Here is a 13674-nt window from a genome sequence, read left to right on the forward strand (position 1 = left end):
CCTCAAAAGGACGCATGAGCCTACAGGCATTGCGCATGAGCGCCCAGTAACGTGGCAAAAAAAATCCCAGCTCCACAGAGGCTGTCCTAGCACCCCGGTCATACAAATACTCGTTAACGGCTTTTTCTTGTTGGAGCAGGCGGTCGAACATTAGGAGTGTTGAATTCCAACGTGTCGGGCAGTCGCAAATCAAGCGCCTCACTGGCATGTTGTTTCGTCGCTGGATATCGGAAAAGTGCGCCATGGCCGTGTAGGAACGCCTCAAATGGCCACACACCTTCCTGGCCTGCTTCAGGACGTCCTGTAAGCCTGGGTACTTATGCAAAAAGCGTTGTACGATCAGATTACACACATGTGCCATGCACGGCACATGTGTCAACTTCACCAATTTCTATGCCGCCACCAAATTACTTCCGTTGTCAGAAACCACTTTGCCGATCTCCAGTTGGTGCGGAGTCAGCCACTGAACCACCTGTGCATTCAGGGCGGACCGGAGTGCTGGTCCGGTGTGACTCTCTGCTTTCAGGCAAATAAACCCCAAGACGGCGTGACACTGCCGTATCCGGAATGTGGAATAGTACCTGCGGAGCTGGGGGGGTGCCATTGATGTGGAGCATGACGCAGCAGCAGATGAGGACTCAGCCGAGGAGGTTATGGAAGAGGATGGAGTAGAAGGAGTAGAGGAGGTGGCAGCATGCCTGCATGCAAGTCGTGGCGGTGTCACCAACTCCTCCTCTGCAGAGCCATGCATTCCATGCTTGGCAGCCGTCAGCAGGTTTACCCAATGCGCAGTGTAGGTGATATACCTGCCCTGACCATGCTTTGCAGACCAGCTATTAGTGGTCATATGGACCCTTGCCCCAACACTGTGTGCCAGACATGCCATTACTTCCTTTCGCACAATCGAGTACAGGTTGGGGATTGCCTTTTGTGAAAAGAAATTTTGGCTGGGTACCTTCCACTGCGGTGTCCCAATAGCTACAAATGTTTTAAATGCCTCAGACTCCACCAGCTTGTATGGTAAAAGCTGGCGGGCTAAGAGTTCAGACAAGCCAGCTGTCAGACGCCAGGCAAGGGGGTGACTTTGTGACATTGACTTCTTACGCTCAAACATGTCCTTGACAGACACCTGACTGTGGGCAGATGAGCAGGAACTGCTCCGGAAGAGAGACTGAGTGGTGGATGGTTGAGAGGGGGCAAGGAGGACAGCAGTGGTTGACGTGGCTGAAGATGCTGGACCAGGAGGAGGATGGCGGCTTTGAGTTTTTTGTGCTGCTTCTACTCATGTGTTGATCCCATAGGCGTTTGTGATGTGCGATCATGTGCCTTCACAGAGCAGTTGTACCTAGGTGGGTGTTGCACTTCCCACGACTCAGTTTCTTTTGGCACAGATTGCAAATGGCATCTCTGTTGTCAGAGGCAGACACACACAAAAAATGCCACACTGCTGAGCTCTGCGATGACGGCATTCTGGTGGTGGCAACAGCATGCGTTGATTGGCGTGCTGTCTGGCTGACCCCGGATGCCGATGCATGCTGTCTGACTGTGCCACTAGCTCCTTGAGACGACCTCCCCCTGCTTCCAACTCGTCTCCTCCTCCTCCTCTCTGTCTCCCAACCTGAACTTTCCCCCTGTTCTTCTTCTCTTCTAGCGGGCACCCACGTGACATCCACGGACGCATCGTCATCATCAACCGCTTCACTTGTATCTGACAAATCAACAAAGGAAGCAGCAGCGGGTACAACATCATCATCATCACACAGTACGTCCATGTCTGTAATGCTACCTGACTGAGACATATCACTGTTATCTACATCCTCTGTCAATGATGGTTGCGTATCACTCATTTCTTCCAACTGATGTGTAAAAAACTCCTCTGACACATCAAGTGAAGTGGCTGTGGTGCTAGTGTTGGTGGTGGCAGCAGGCGTGCGAGTGGTGGTAACTTGAGAGGTGCCCGAAGATAAGCTGGAGGAGGATGGTGCGTCAAGGTTCGGAGCGGAAGCTATAGAAGATTGGGTGTCCTGTGTTAAAAATTCAACTATGTCCTCCTCAGAACTTTTCGAGTTCATGGGACTTGGCCTCTGAACACTTGGCATTATTCTACGGCCAAAGGGAATCACAGCATCACGACCACGACGGCACCTTACACTACTATTAAACAAGATATGAGTGGTGGCACTGGGCAAGTGGGCACAGTATACGCTTTGAGCCTGACACAAAAAAGCAGACTGATTTTTCACAGTCCAAAAAGTTTTTATTTTTTTAAATGTACACTTACACTACTAATAAACAAGATATGAGTGGTGCCACTGGGCAAGTGGGCACAGTATACTCTGTGAGCCTGGCACACACGCCGGCAGGCAGGCAACTGCAATTAGATTACACTAGCAGACTGATCTTTCACAGTCAAAAAAGTTTTTTTTTTTAAATTATTTACACTACTGTTACACCAGATATGAGTGGTGGCACTGGGCAAGTGGGCCTGGCACACACGCTAGCAGGCAGGCAACTGCAATTAGATTACACTAGCAGACTGATGTTTCACAGTCAAAAAAGTTATTTTTTTAAAATTTACACTACTGTTACAACAGATATGAGTGGTGGCACTAGTTGGCAAGTGGGCCTGGCACACACACTGGCAGGCAGGCAACTAGAATTAGATAACACTCGCAGACTGATGTTTCACAGTCAAAAAAGTTTTTTTTTTAAATTTACACTACTGTTACAACAGATATGAGTGGTGGCACTAGTTGGCAAGTGGGCCTGGCACACACGCTAGCATTCAGGCAACTACAATTAGATTATACTAGCAGACTGATGTTTCACAGTCAAAAAAGTTTTTTTTTTTAAATTTACACTACTGTTACAACAGATATGAGTGGTGGCACTTAGCAAGTGGGCCTGGCACACATGCTGGCAGGCAGGCAACTGCAATTAGATTACACTAGCAGACTGATGTTTCACAGTCAAAAAAGTTTTTGTTTACAAAATTTACACTACTGTTACAACAGATATGAGTGGTGGCACTAGTTGGCAAGTGGGCCTGGCACACACACGCTAGCAGGCAGGCAACTGCTATTAGATTACACTAGCAGACTGATGTTTCACAGTCAAAAAAGTTTTTTTTTTAAATTTACACTACTGTTACAACAGATATGAGTGGTGGCACTGTGGGCAAGTGGGCCTGACACACACGCTGGCAGGCAGGCAACTGCTATTAGATTACACTAGCAGACTGATGTTTCACAGTCAAAAAAGTTTTTTTTTTTTAAATTTACACTACTGTTACAAGAGATATGAGTGGTGGCACTAGTTGGCAAGTGGGCCTGGCACACACGCTGGCAGGCAGGCAACTGCAATTAGATTACACTAGCAGACTGATGTTTCACAGTCAAAAAAGCTTTTTTTAAAAAAAAATTACACTACTGTTACAATAGATATGAGTGGTGGCACTTAGCAAGTGGGCCTGGCACACACGCTGGCAGGCAGGCAACTGCAATTAGATTACACTAGCAGACTGATGTTTCACAGTCAAAATTACACAGGCAAAAAAAAAAAAATATGTTCTAGCCCTAAAAAGGGCTTTTTGGGGTGCTTTCCTTACAGCAGAGATCAGATGAGTCCTTCAGGACTGTAGTGGACACTGAATACACTAGCCTAGCTATCAATTTCCTATAAAATCAGCAGCAGCTATACCATCCCTGCACTCACTAAGAATGCAGGATCAGAATGAATCTAAAATGGCTGCTGCCCAGGAGCTGGGAGGGTCTGGGAGGGAGTGTCTGCTGCTGATAGGCTGAAATGTGTCTGCAGACTGTGAGATACAGGGTCAAAGTTTACTCAATGATGACGAATAGGGGGCGGATCGAACATTGCATATGTTCGCCCGCCGCGGTGAACGCGAACAAGCTATGTTCACCGGCAAACTATTCGCAACATCACTACTAGATAGTCCACTGACTCACTACTGGCCATAAATTGAAACCTAATGGTGCTATCGAGAGTATTGAGTGTCTGAACCCATTCCTCGAAGGTCTGCCTGTCATCCTGCCAGATCAAAAACAGGTCATCGATATATCTACAATAGAATTTTATAGATGTGTTGTCATAGACCTTCATATATGTTGTCTCATATTCTGCCATGTATAAATTCGCCAGTGATGGGGCCACATTTGACCCCATCGCTGTGCCTGCAGTTTGAAGAAAGAATTTATCATCAAATTGGAAATAATTTCATTCTAGGCATATAGTCAGAAGCTCCATCAAGACATATTCAGGTGGACCAATATATGGTGTATGTCTTAGGCCATTTGCCACTGCTGCTATCCCTCCTGAATGAGGGATTACAGTATAAAGACTAGAGACGTCCATGGTGACTAAAAGGTCAGTTTCTGTAATGTACTTCAAACTTGTGATCTTTTGTATGAATGATGTTGAGTCCTGTATGTATGATTTCATTCTCTTCACAAGTGGTTGGAGAAAGTGATCGACAAATATAGCCAACGGCTGAAGAAGGGATCCTCGTGCTGAGACAATCAGTAGACCTGGAGGATGCTTTTGGTCCGTATGTATTTTCGGCAACGTGTACATGATCGGTATAATAGGAAAATCCTTCTGTAAGAACCTGAATTCTTGTTCAGTGATGAGTCCCTCTTGTTTTCATAAGGTGATCTTACCATCAATCTCATGTTTCAATGCCAAGGTGGGATCCTTCTCCAATATCTGATACGTTTTCTCATCCATCAGTTAGCGATTGATCTCTTGTTTGTAATAAAGTAGGTCCATCACTACGACAGCCCCGCCTTTGTCAGCAGGGCATATCACTATCGTAGGATCATCCCTTAGGGATTTCAGCACTCCTCTTTCTTCTTTAGACAGGTTATCCTGTTGTCTCCTGCTGTTCTGTGATTCTTGTGACAAATTTGTTAGGTACTTAGTGTAAGTGGTGATAGAAGTATTATTAGAGCTTGGATCAAAACTGCCAACTGTTCTGAAATGTTGTTCCGTGTCACCAGTGTTGCCAAAATATTCTTTGAGACGTAAAAGTCTACCAAAACGTTGGATATCAATGTATGTCTCAAAGGTGTTCATCCTTGTAGTAGGTACAAACAATAATCCTTTATTAAGTAGTGACTGTTCAGCTGTAGATAACATCCTTGAGCTAATGTTGAAAACATTATTCTCTATATCCTCCTGTTTGAGGGGCGGCGGGACATGCCCCCCCCCCCTTCTCATGTGCGGCCGGGTCCTCATCCTAAAAAAACGATTTGCTGAAGTTGAATACGGTGCCAATGGTGGACGTGTGGAAGCATTCTCTAATGGACTGTCCCAATGCTGTTGGTTACCGGAACCCCTGGATCTTGTTGTGATTCCTGAGAAGCTGGGGGCTTCAGGATTAAGGGTACTCTCAGGATCAGTACTTTCCCCTGAGCTGGTGTCCACTGTATTAATTGATCTTTTAGTATGCCTTCTTTCCCTTCTTGGTCTCAATTGTTTCCTCTCCTCAGGTGCCAACATCCAGCGGTAAACACTCTTGTGCATTTAGTCCAACCCCACCGTCTGCAGTTTTCGATTTTTAAAGGAGATTAATTCTTGTTTGTATATTTTTACTTGCTTAGCTAGTTTATCTAGCCAGTCACATGTGTTGTCCACCCTAAGTTTATTCAGTTGTTCAGTCTCAAAAGTCCGTATTTCAATTTTCACCTCCTGAAATAGCCTGCCAGCTTCACGAATTACTAACAACATCAAATCAAAGGAACTTTTGTTCAGAATTTTGCACCAATTGGTGCAAAATTCAGCACTTGATCTGCCAATCGTTGGGACATTTCTAATACGAAAGCCTCTGGGTAGCATTCTCTTCTTATGGTATTCTGATAAGTAGGTACCATGGAGGTTGAGGTCAATTTCCCTTTGCTTAAATTGTGCCCATGTGTTATAAAGAGATTGATTAGATTCCTCTATCTGTTGTTCGTCAATTGATCCAAATCTAATGAGGTCAGCATCCAGCGCACGAGAAGGGGGGGCATGTTCTGCCGCCCCTCAAACCGGAGGAGATAGAGAATAATGTTTTCAACATTAGCTCTAGGATGTTATCTACAGCTGAACAGTCACACTTAATAAAGGATTATCGTTTGTACCTACTACAAGGATGAACACCTTTAAGACATACATTGATATCCAACGTTTTGGTAGACTTTTATGTCTCAAAGAATATTTTGGCAACACTGGTGACACGGAACAACATTTCAGAACAGCTGGCAGTTTTGATCCAAGCTCTAATAATACTTCTATCACCACATACACTAAGAAACTAACAAATTTGTCACAAGAATCACAGAACAGCAGGAGACAACAGGATAACCTGTCTAAAGAAGAAAGAAGAGCGCTGAAATCCCTAAGGGATGATCCTACGATAGTGATACGCCCTGCTGACAAAGGCGGGGCTGTCGTAGTGATGGACCTACTTTATTACAAACAAGAGATCAATCACCAACTGATGGATGAGAAAACGTATCAGATATTGGAGAAGGATCCCACCTTGGCATTGAAACGTGAGATTGATGGTAAGATCACCTTATGGAAACAAGAGGGACTCATCACTGAACAAGAATTCAGGTTCTTACAGAAGGATTTTCCTATTATCCCGATCATGTACACGTTGCCCAAAATACATAAGGACCTAAAGCATCCTCCAGGTCGACCGATTGTCTCAGCCCGAGGATCCCTTCTTCAGCCGTTGGCTATATTTGTCGATCCCTTTCTCCAACCACTTGTGAAGAGAATGAAATCATACATACAGGACTCAACATCATTCATACAAAAGATCACAAGTTTGAAGGACATTACAGAAACTGACCTTTTAGTCACCATGGATGTCTCTAGTAGTCTTTATACTGTAATCCCTCATTCAGGAGGGATAGCAGCAGTGGCAAATGGCTTAAGAGATACACCATATATTGGTCCACCTGAATATGTCTTGATGGAGCTTCTGACTATATGCCTAGAATGAAATTATTTCCGATTTGATGATAAATTCTTTCTTCAAACTGCAGGCACAGTGATGGGGTCGAATGTGGCCCCATCACTGGCGAATTTATACATGGCAGAATATGAGACAACATATATGAAGGTCTATGACAACACATCTATAAAATTCTATTGTAGATATATTGATGACCTGTTTTTGATCTGGCAGGATGACAGGCAGACCTTCGAGGAATGGGTTCAGACACTCAATACTCTCGATAGCACCATTAGGTTTCAATTTATGGTCAGTAGTGAGTCTGTGGACTATCTAGATGTAAGGGTATTCAAAACCTCAGGCTCTATTGGCACTACACTGTTCAGAAAGAATACTGATAGAAATACGATTCTCCATGCAAAGAGTTGCCATCAGCCGTCCCTCATCAGAAACATATCGAAAGCCCAATTCCAAAGGGTAATACGTAACAACATGGACCCTGAACGATGCCGTAAACAACTAATGGAGATGACTGACAGTTTTGTTCAGAGGGAATACAAGAGGAAGGAACTCAAGACAATGTGTGAATAGGCGGCCCAGGAAGAGACTGGGACCAACAAAGTTGCAGGTGACTATAAGAAACAACTAACCTTTTTGACAACTTATTCCCCTGACCAGTATCGGATCTCTAGAGCAATCAAGGAAGAATGGAAATTGATTGAAACAGACACCACTTTGCCATTCACACAGTGGGACACACCACGTCTGGCATATCGTAGGGGTAGAAGCCTTAGAGATTCTCTCATGAAGACCGATATTTTGCCCGTGCCAGATAAACAAACATGGCTGAGGAAGAAGAATGGGTGCTTCAAATGTCTTGGTTGCGTTACTTGCAATAGCATGCATGCAGGCAACAACTTTCAGCATCCTGAAAAGAAAATATAGGATAAATTTTTTTCAAACGTGCACGACCACCCACGTTATATATCTACTGAATTGTCCATGTGGAATGTTTTACATTGGCAAGACCACTGATGATGCCAGGACTAGGATGGCGAACCACCGGTCGAGCATAAGATTAGCTCTGAAGAATGATAAAGCTGACCAACCGTGGCTCGACATTTTCTCGAGAAGGGCCATACTGTGACTGACCTGAGATTTTGTTTGATTGACCATGTGCCAAGTTTGAATAGAGGTGGAAAAAGAGCCAAGATACTACTTCAGAAAGAGACCCAGTGGATACATGAACTGGGAACATTGACTCCGAGAGGCCTGAATACCCATACAGGATGGCAAGCATTCCTTGGCTAATGGGGACTTGATTAGGGAAATTACCCTATTATTTATTGTGGGTCCTTTAGATCTATACTGTGATGGGAGCACATAATTCCATTATTTTGAGACAACATACTGTTTCTCATTTCTTTCTCTTTTTTCTTCTTTTCTTCTTTTTCTTCTTTTTCCTTTTTTCTTTCTTCTTCTTTTTCTTTTTCTTCTTTTTTCTTCTTTTTCTGTTTCTTCTTTTCTTTTCTTCTTTCTTATTTATCTCCTCCTCTTTCTTCTCTTTCTTTCTTTCTTTCTTTCTTTCTTTCTTTCTTCCCCCCTTGTCCCTTCCTTTCTTCTCCCCTTCCTCTTTCTTCCCTCCTCCCCCTCCCCTCCCTAATTGGCAACAGCTGTTTTGGAATGTGATGTGTGGGTTTTGTTGATCCGTGTTGCCTAGGCAACGTGAACACTTAGCCTTCATGATCTGAGGGAGCGTGTCTAAGTGCCGTCTTTTGTCTGTGATACATTAAAATTGGCATCAGCAATAAGGATGGCCAGTGGATTTCATTTCGATAGTACAAGATAGTATAAGGGGCCAGGTTGACTACTCTGTGCTGATTGTTTGATGCGATACACACCATTTCACAAGAATTGACGTTAGTGCTAGCTGTGACGTTGCCCTTAGGAACACATTGCTCTAACCAATTAGAGGTGTTGGGCGGTGTTTAACGTGACGTGGGAAATTGTCCGATTTGGGACAGTCCATATTCTACATAGGGGTGTTTTGCGATTTGGGATTATGGACATTTAGCATTATCAATTTTTAACCGCATATTCACTTTAATTTTTATTTACTTACACTTATCAACTATGATCCATCATTAATTATTAGTTTTTGCATATTATTTTCATTACTGACACTTTTATTATATGGTCATTTACATTGTATATGAATGAGAGTCCACCTAAACATTAATTGGTTTTGTCTATGAATTTTGCACACAATCTCCAGTGATTGGAGCTTCTCTTGGGGGAGGGTTATGTAGGCCTTTATAAGCCTGTTTATTTGCATCTTTTGTTTGTCAGAGGAAGGAATGTTTGAAGTCCCGAAACGTCACATTAAAAAAATTTTCACGCTTGATGTCTAAAGTCCAGTGAGTGCTTTGTTCTATGCTCTATTATATATATATATATATATATATATATATATATATATATATATATATATATATATATATATATATATATATATATTAAGACATGCATCTGTATGTATCCCTATGTTAAAGCCTATTGCCTGTCTTTTTTTCTAACACCGGAGAGCTCATATCTTTAAGCCCTTATTATTTTTTGTGCAATATTGTTTTTAATAATTGTACTTAGATAGTGTTATTATGAGTGAAACAGTACTTTTTAATGCATTTTTAACGTGTTTTGTGACACTTTTTTGTTTTGTAAAAGTTCTCTAAGGGCGAGGTAATCATTCTAGCGTAAATCACAATTGTATTTATGTGTTCATGTTTACTTTCAACATGTAATGCGACTGCTAAACCCGACACTCGCAGACACCCACAATAATCCCCTTTTGCTTGCTTGTTACTGTTAACGCACCACCCGTAATCTGGCCATAAATACCTTTAATAAGCATAGTACTGAGGTTATTCCCCGCCTCTATAGTCATGGGTGTCGCCATGTTGGAATCTATATTTCACTACATTTTAGTGCTGACCCGTTTGCATATGTGAACCAACTTTCCTTCAGAAACCTGTAGGGCAACCTAGGTTCTATAATGACGGCACCCATGATTAAAGGGAGGCAGATGAAATTATTTAGTGTTTAGTGTCCCTTTAATAATTACTTTTGTTGAGAAAAATCATTAACTGAATGTTTCTAAATGATTATTATCAACACCAACGATAAAACTGGGTAGATCAGTCTATGGGGTCAATTTATTAAAGATCAGGCGGACATGATTCGGTGTAGCAAATTATGTCCGTCTAGCATCACTAAATGCTGTAAGCATACGCTGTCGGCATTTAACATTGCACAAGCATTTAACAAGGAATGCTTGTACAATGCTGCATCCTGCACATTTGCAGCAAATCGGCTGCTAGCAGGGGGTGTCATTTATCCCGAACGTATCTGATTGGGATGATTGCAGTCTGCCACCTAAAAGGTGGCGGACAAGTTAAGGAGCAGTGGTCTTACGACCGCTGCTTTTAACTTAGGTTACAGGTGGACCTGAAACCTCGGGCAGAACAAACAGCATTGGCTGCTTGATAAATCTCCCCAATGGTATCAAAATTATTTTAAAAATGTATTGTTTGTGACTAGGCTTAAGGGTCTATATTCCAGTCTCACTAGCAAAGGAATCTATTAATCTTTTTTCCTACTTGTCAAAAACTGAAGTTATATGTTATACTATTGTAGTTTTTCTGCTACACAAGTTATTGGATTATTAGTTCCTTTGACAGTCATCGTTGATATCTGACAAAGAAAATTATTCTAGCAAATCTGACTTTTTTCATGATCTTTCACTAAAGTACTCTAAAGCAATCCCCAATAATATAAAGGCAAAGTGGCCCTATATCAGGTGTGCATAATTATTAGGCAACTTCCTTTCCTTTGGCAAAATGGGTCAAAAGAAGGACTTGACAGGCTCAGAAAAGTCAAAAATAGTGAGATATCTTGCAGAGGGATGCAGCACTCTTAAAATTGCAAAGCTTCTGAAGCGTGATCATCGAACAATCAAGCGTTTCATTCAAAATAGTCAACAGGGTCGCAAGAAGCGTGTGGAAAAACCAAGGCGCAAACTTGGCGCAAACAAGATGCCACTTGCCACCAGTTTGGCCATATTTGTGAATGTTGAGATGTTATATTGGTTTCACTGGTAAAAATAAATAATTGAAATGGGTATATATTTGTTTTTTGTTAAGTTGCCTAATAATTATGCACAGTAATAGTCACCTGCACACACAGATATCCCCCTAAAATAGCTATAACTAAAAACAAACTAAAAACTACTTCCAAAACTATTCAGCTTTGATATTAATGAGTTTTTTTGGGTTCATTGAGAACATGGTTGTTGTTCAATAATAAAATTAATCCTCAAAAATACAACTTGCCTAATAATTCTGCACTCCCTGTATTTGGGATAAAAGAATAGTAAAGGATACATGTGGATTTAATAAGATTCAGGAAGAAAGATGTTTTATGAGCTCTTTTTATGGTCTAAGATAAATACAAAGTAAAAGTACATTGCGTATAATTGTTTATTATTCAAAAAGGTACAAAGCAGATATGATTAGCTGACATCTGCTTGATGATGAAATGTTTGATTGATCAGGTTGGAGCACTATGTTCAAGATATACCTATATAAAATGCTAGGCTTTAGAAACAGCAGCGCTGGGCTATTTGAATAATGATATCTGTTTTCTTTAATAGTTATATGGAATGACATTTGCTATTTGATCATTTGTTAGTTAAAGGGACGGTTAAGTCAAAATTAAACTTTTATGATTTAGATAGGGCATGCAATTGTAATCAACTTTCCAATTTACTTTAATCCTCAAATTTGCTTTATTTTCATGGTGTTCTTTTTTAAAGGATAAATCTTAGTAGGGTCATAGGCTGATTTCTAAGCCCATGAAAGCTGCCTCTTATCTCACTGCATTTTATTAGCTAGGCAGTGCTAGTGTGTGTGTGCCATGTAGATAACATTGTGGTCACTCCCGTGGAGTTATGCATGAATCAGCACTAATTGGCTGAAATGCAAGTATGTGAAAAAAGCACTGAGATAGGTGGAGGGGCCTCTGCAGAGGCTTAGCTACAAGGTAGTCACAAAGATACAAAGTATAATTATATAACAGTTGGTTATGCAAAATTGGGGAATGGGTAATAAAGGGATTATCTTTCTTGTAAACGCTAACAAAATTCAAGTAGACTATCCCTTTAAGAAAATGATGGCCATATGAGTCCAGGCCACTTTTAAGAATCAGATTATTCTGGAGTGCTTCAACCTGTTTTGGCAAATTAAGGTCCCACAAGCTAGTTACGAATGCTGCATCTGGATAATTTGGGTTTTATTAATAAAAAAAAAAAATAATAATAATAATTACGTATGAAATGATTAACTATATGATTCAGGTTAACATTTTGTATATTGTACGTCCCAAACTGATATGAAGTTATAATGGTGAGAGCACAGGGCTTTTCAAAGTAATGGCTGAAAGGGTTCTGCAGTAGTACAGGGGAATTAGAATGTTGCCCTTATTGAAAAAAGCAAGTCAGTTTCACAAAGCAAATCTATTTTAGTATCAGAGAGTGTCTGTATTGTGACACATTGTACATTATTATAGTTAAACTGTGCGACTAAGATCTCTATTATATTAAAAAACAGGTGAATTATAAATGGATAGATTTATGTCTAACAAAGAATTATACACCAAGACACATTTCCTATATTTTAAAAGCTATCAACAACTATTCATTTTTATATACAGATGTATATATGACCTGATGAAACTGTGACATTTTTCTAAAATAATAATATGTGTTTAACTTGTTTACTTACAAAGCATCTTTGTGACTGATTTCCGTGAAGGTCTCTGGACGCTCACTGACATTTTATCCGTATCTAGCGAATTATCTCCCCTAAGCTGAGCAGAAAAAAAAATATATGGTATTATTAAAAAAGAGCAGATCAGGATACTTTAAAGCATAGAAAAGAACTCAGTACTCTTGAGATAGTAAAGCAGACATACAAATAGAATGAAAATTAAAGGCAAATTGAATTTTTTTCAAACACAAAAACAAGTGTAGAATTAGAATTAGTGATGAAACAATGTGAATACGTATACAAGGAGATTGCAACTGCATATTGTAAACATAGAAAAATGCTGTATTGTGAAAAATGAACATACTAAAAACATTTTTAAAGTTTTTCAAATAATTATTTTGCAAGGTTGTGCAAACAGATCCCTAGCCATCTGGATGCATCCCTTTAGTGATTAGGTTAACAGTAACACTTGATTTCCATTAACACCCAATAATCAGTTGGTTTCCAGTAGCACACACAAAACAGCAATAGTCGTTTTATACCTTGGTTGTCTGAAACATATAAACTAAAGTAATTTGTCTCTTTTTTTGAAAGCATCAAACACGGATGAGATTTTATCCTCTGATTGCATACAACACATAGTTAATTTAACCCTTTCCATAGCCCTTAACCCTTTAAGGACGCAGCTTTCAGTTTGCTCAATTGTTTTATGACGGAAAAATTCCGTCATATGTCCTTAAGAGGTTAAACACATACAACAACTATTTTAACCCAGTGATTGCCTGTAAAATAATCTTTACTTTAGAGTTGACCTATCATCTCTGTGCAATACTGTATTCACTACTTGATCTGTGTGATGTGTAATATTATTCCTACTTGTATTTTTCA

At 40.7% G+C, this 13674-nt stretch overlaps 1 protein-coding gene across 1 annotated transcript in view; it reads right to left on the minus strand.

Moving 5' to 3' along the window:
- Positions 1-13674, minus strand: part of NMUR2 (neuromedin U receptor 2) — a 290911-nt gene that overhangs the window by 113282 nt on the left and 163955 nt on the right. The window contains exon 2 of the mRNA XM_053719655.1: positions 12802-12886. Coding sequence (XP_053575630.1) covers positions 12802-12886 — 85 coding nt within the window. The remainder of the gene's footprint in view (positions 1-12801; positions 12887-13674) is intronic.

The sequence above is a fragment of the Bombina bombina genome, chromosome 6 (assembly GCF_027579735.1).
Source record: "Bombina bombina isolate aBomBom1 chromosome 6, aBomBom1.pri, whole genome shotgun sequence".
NCBI lineage: Eukaryota > Metazoa > Chordata > Amphibia > Anura > Bombinatoridae > Bombina > Bombina bombina.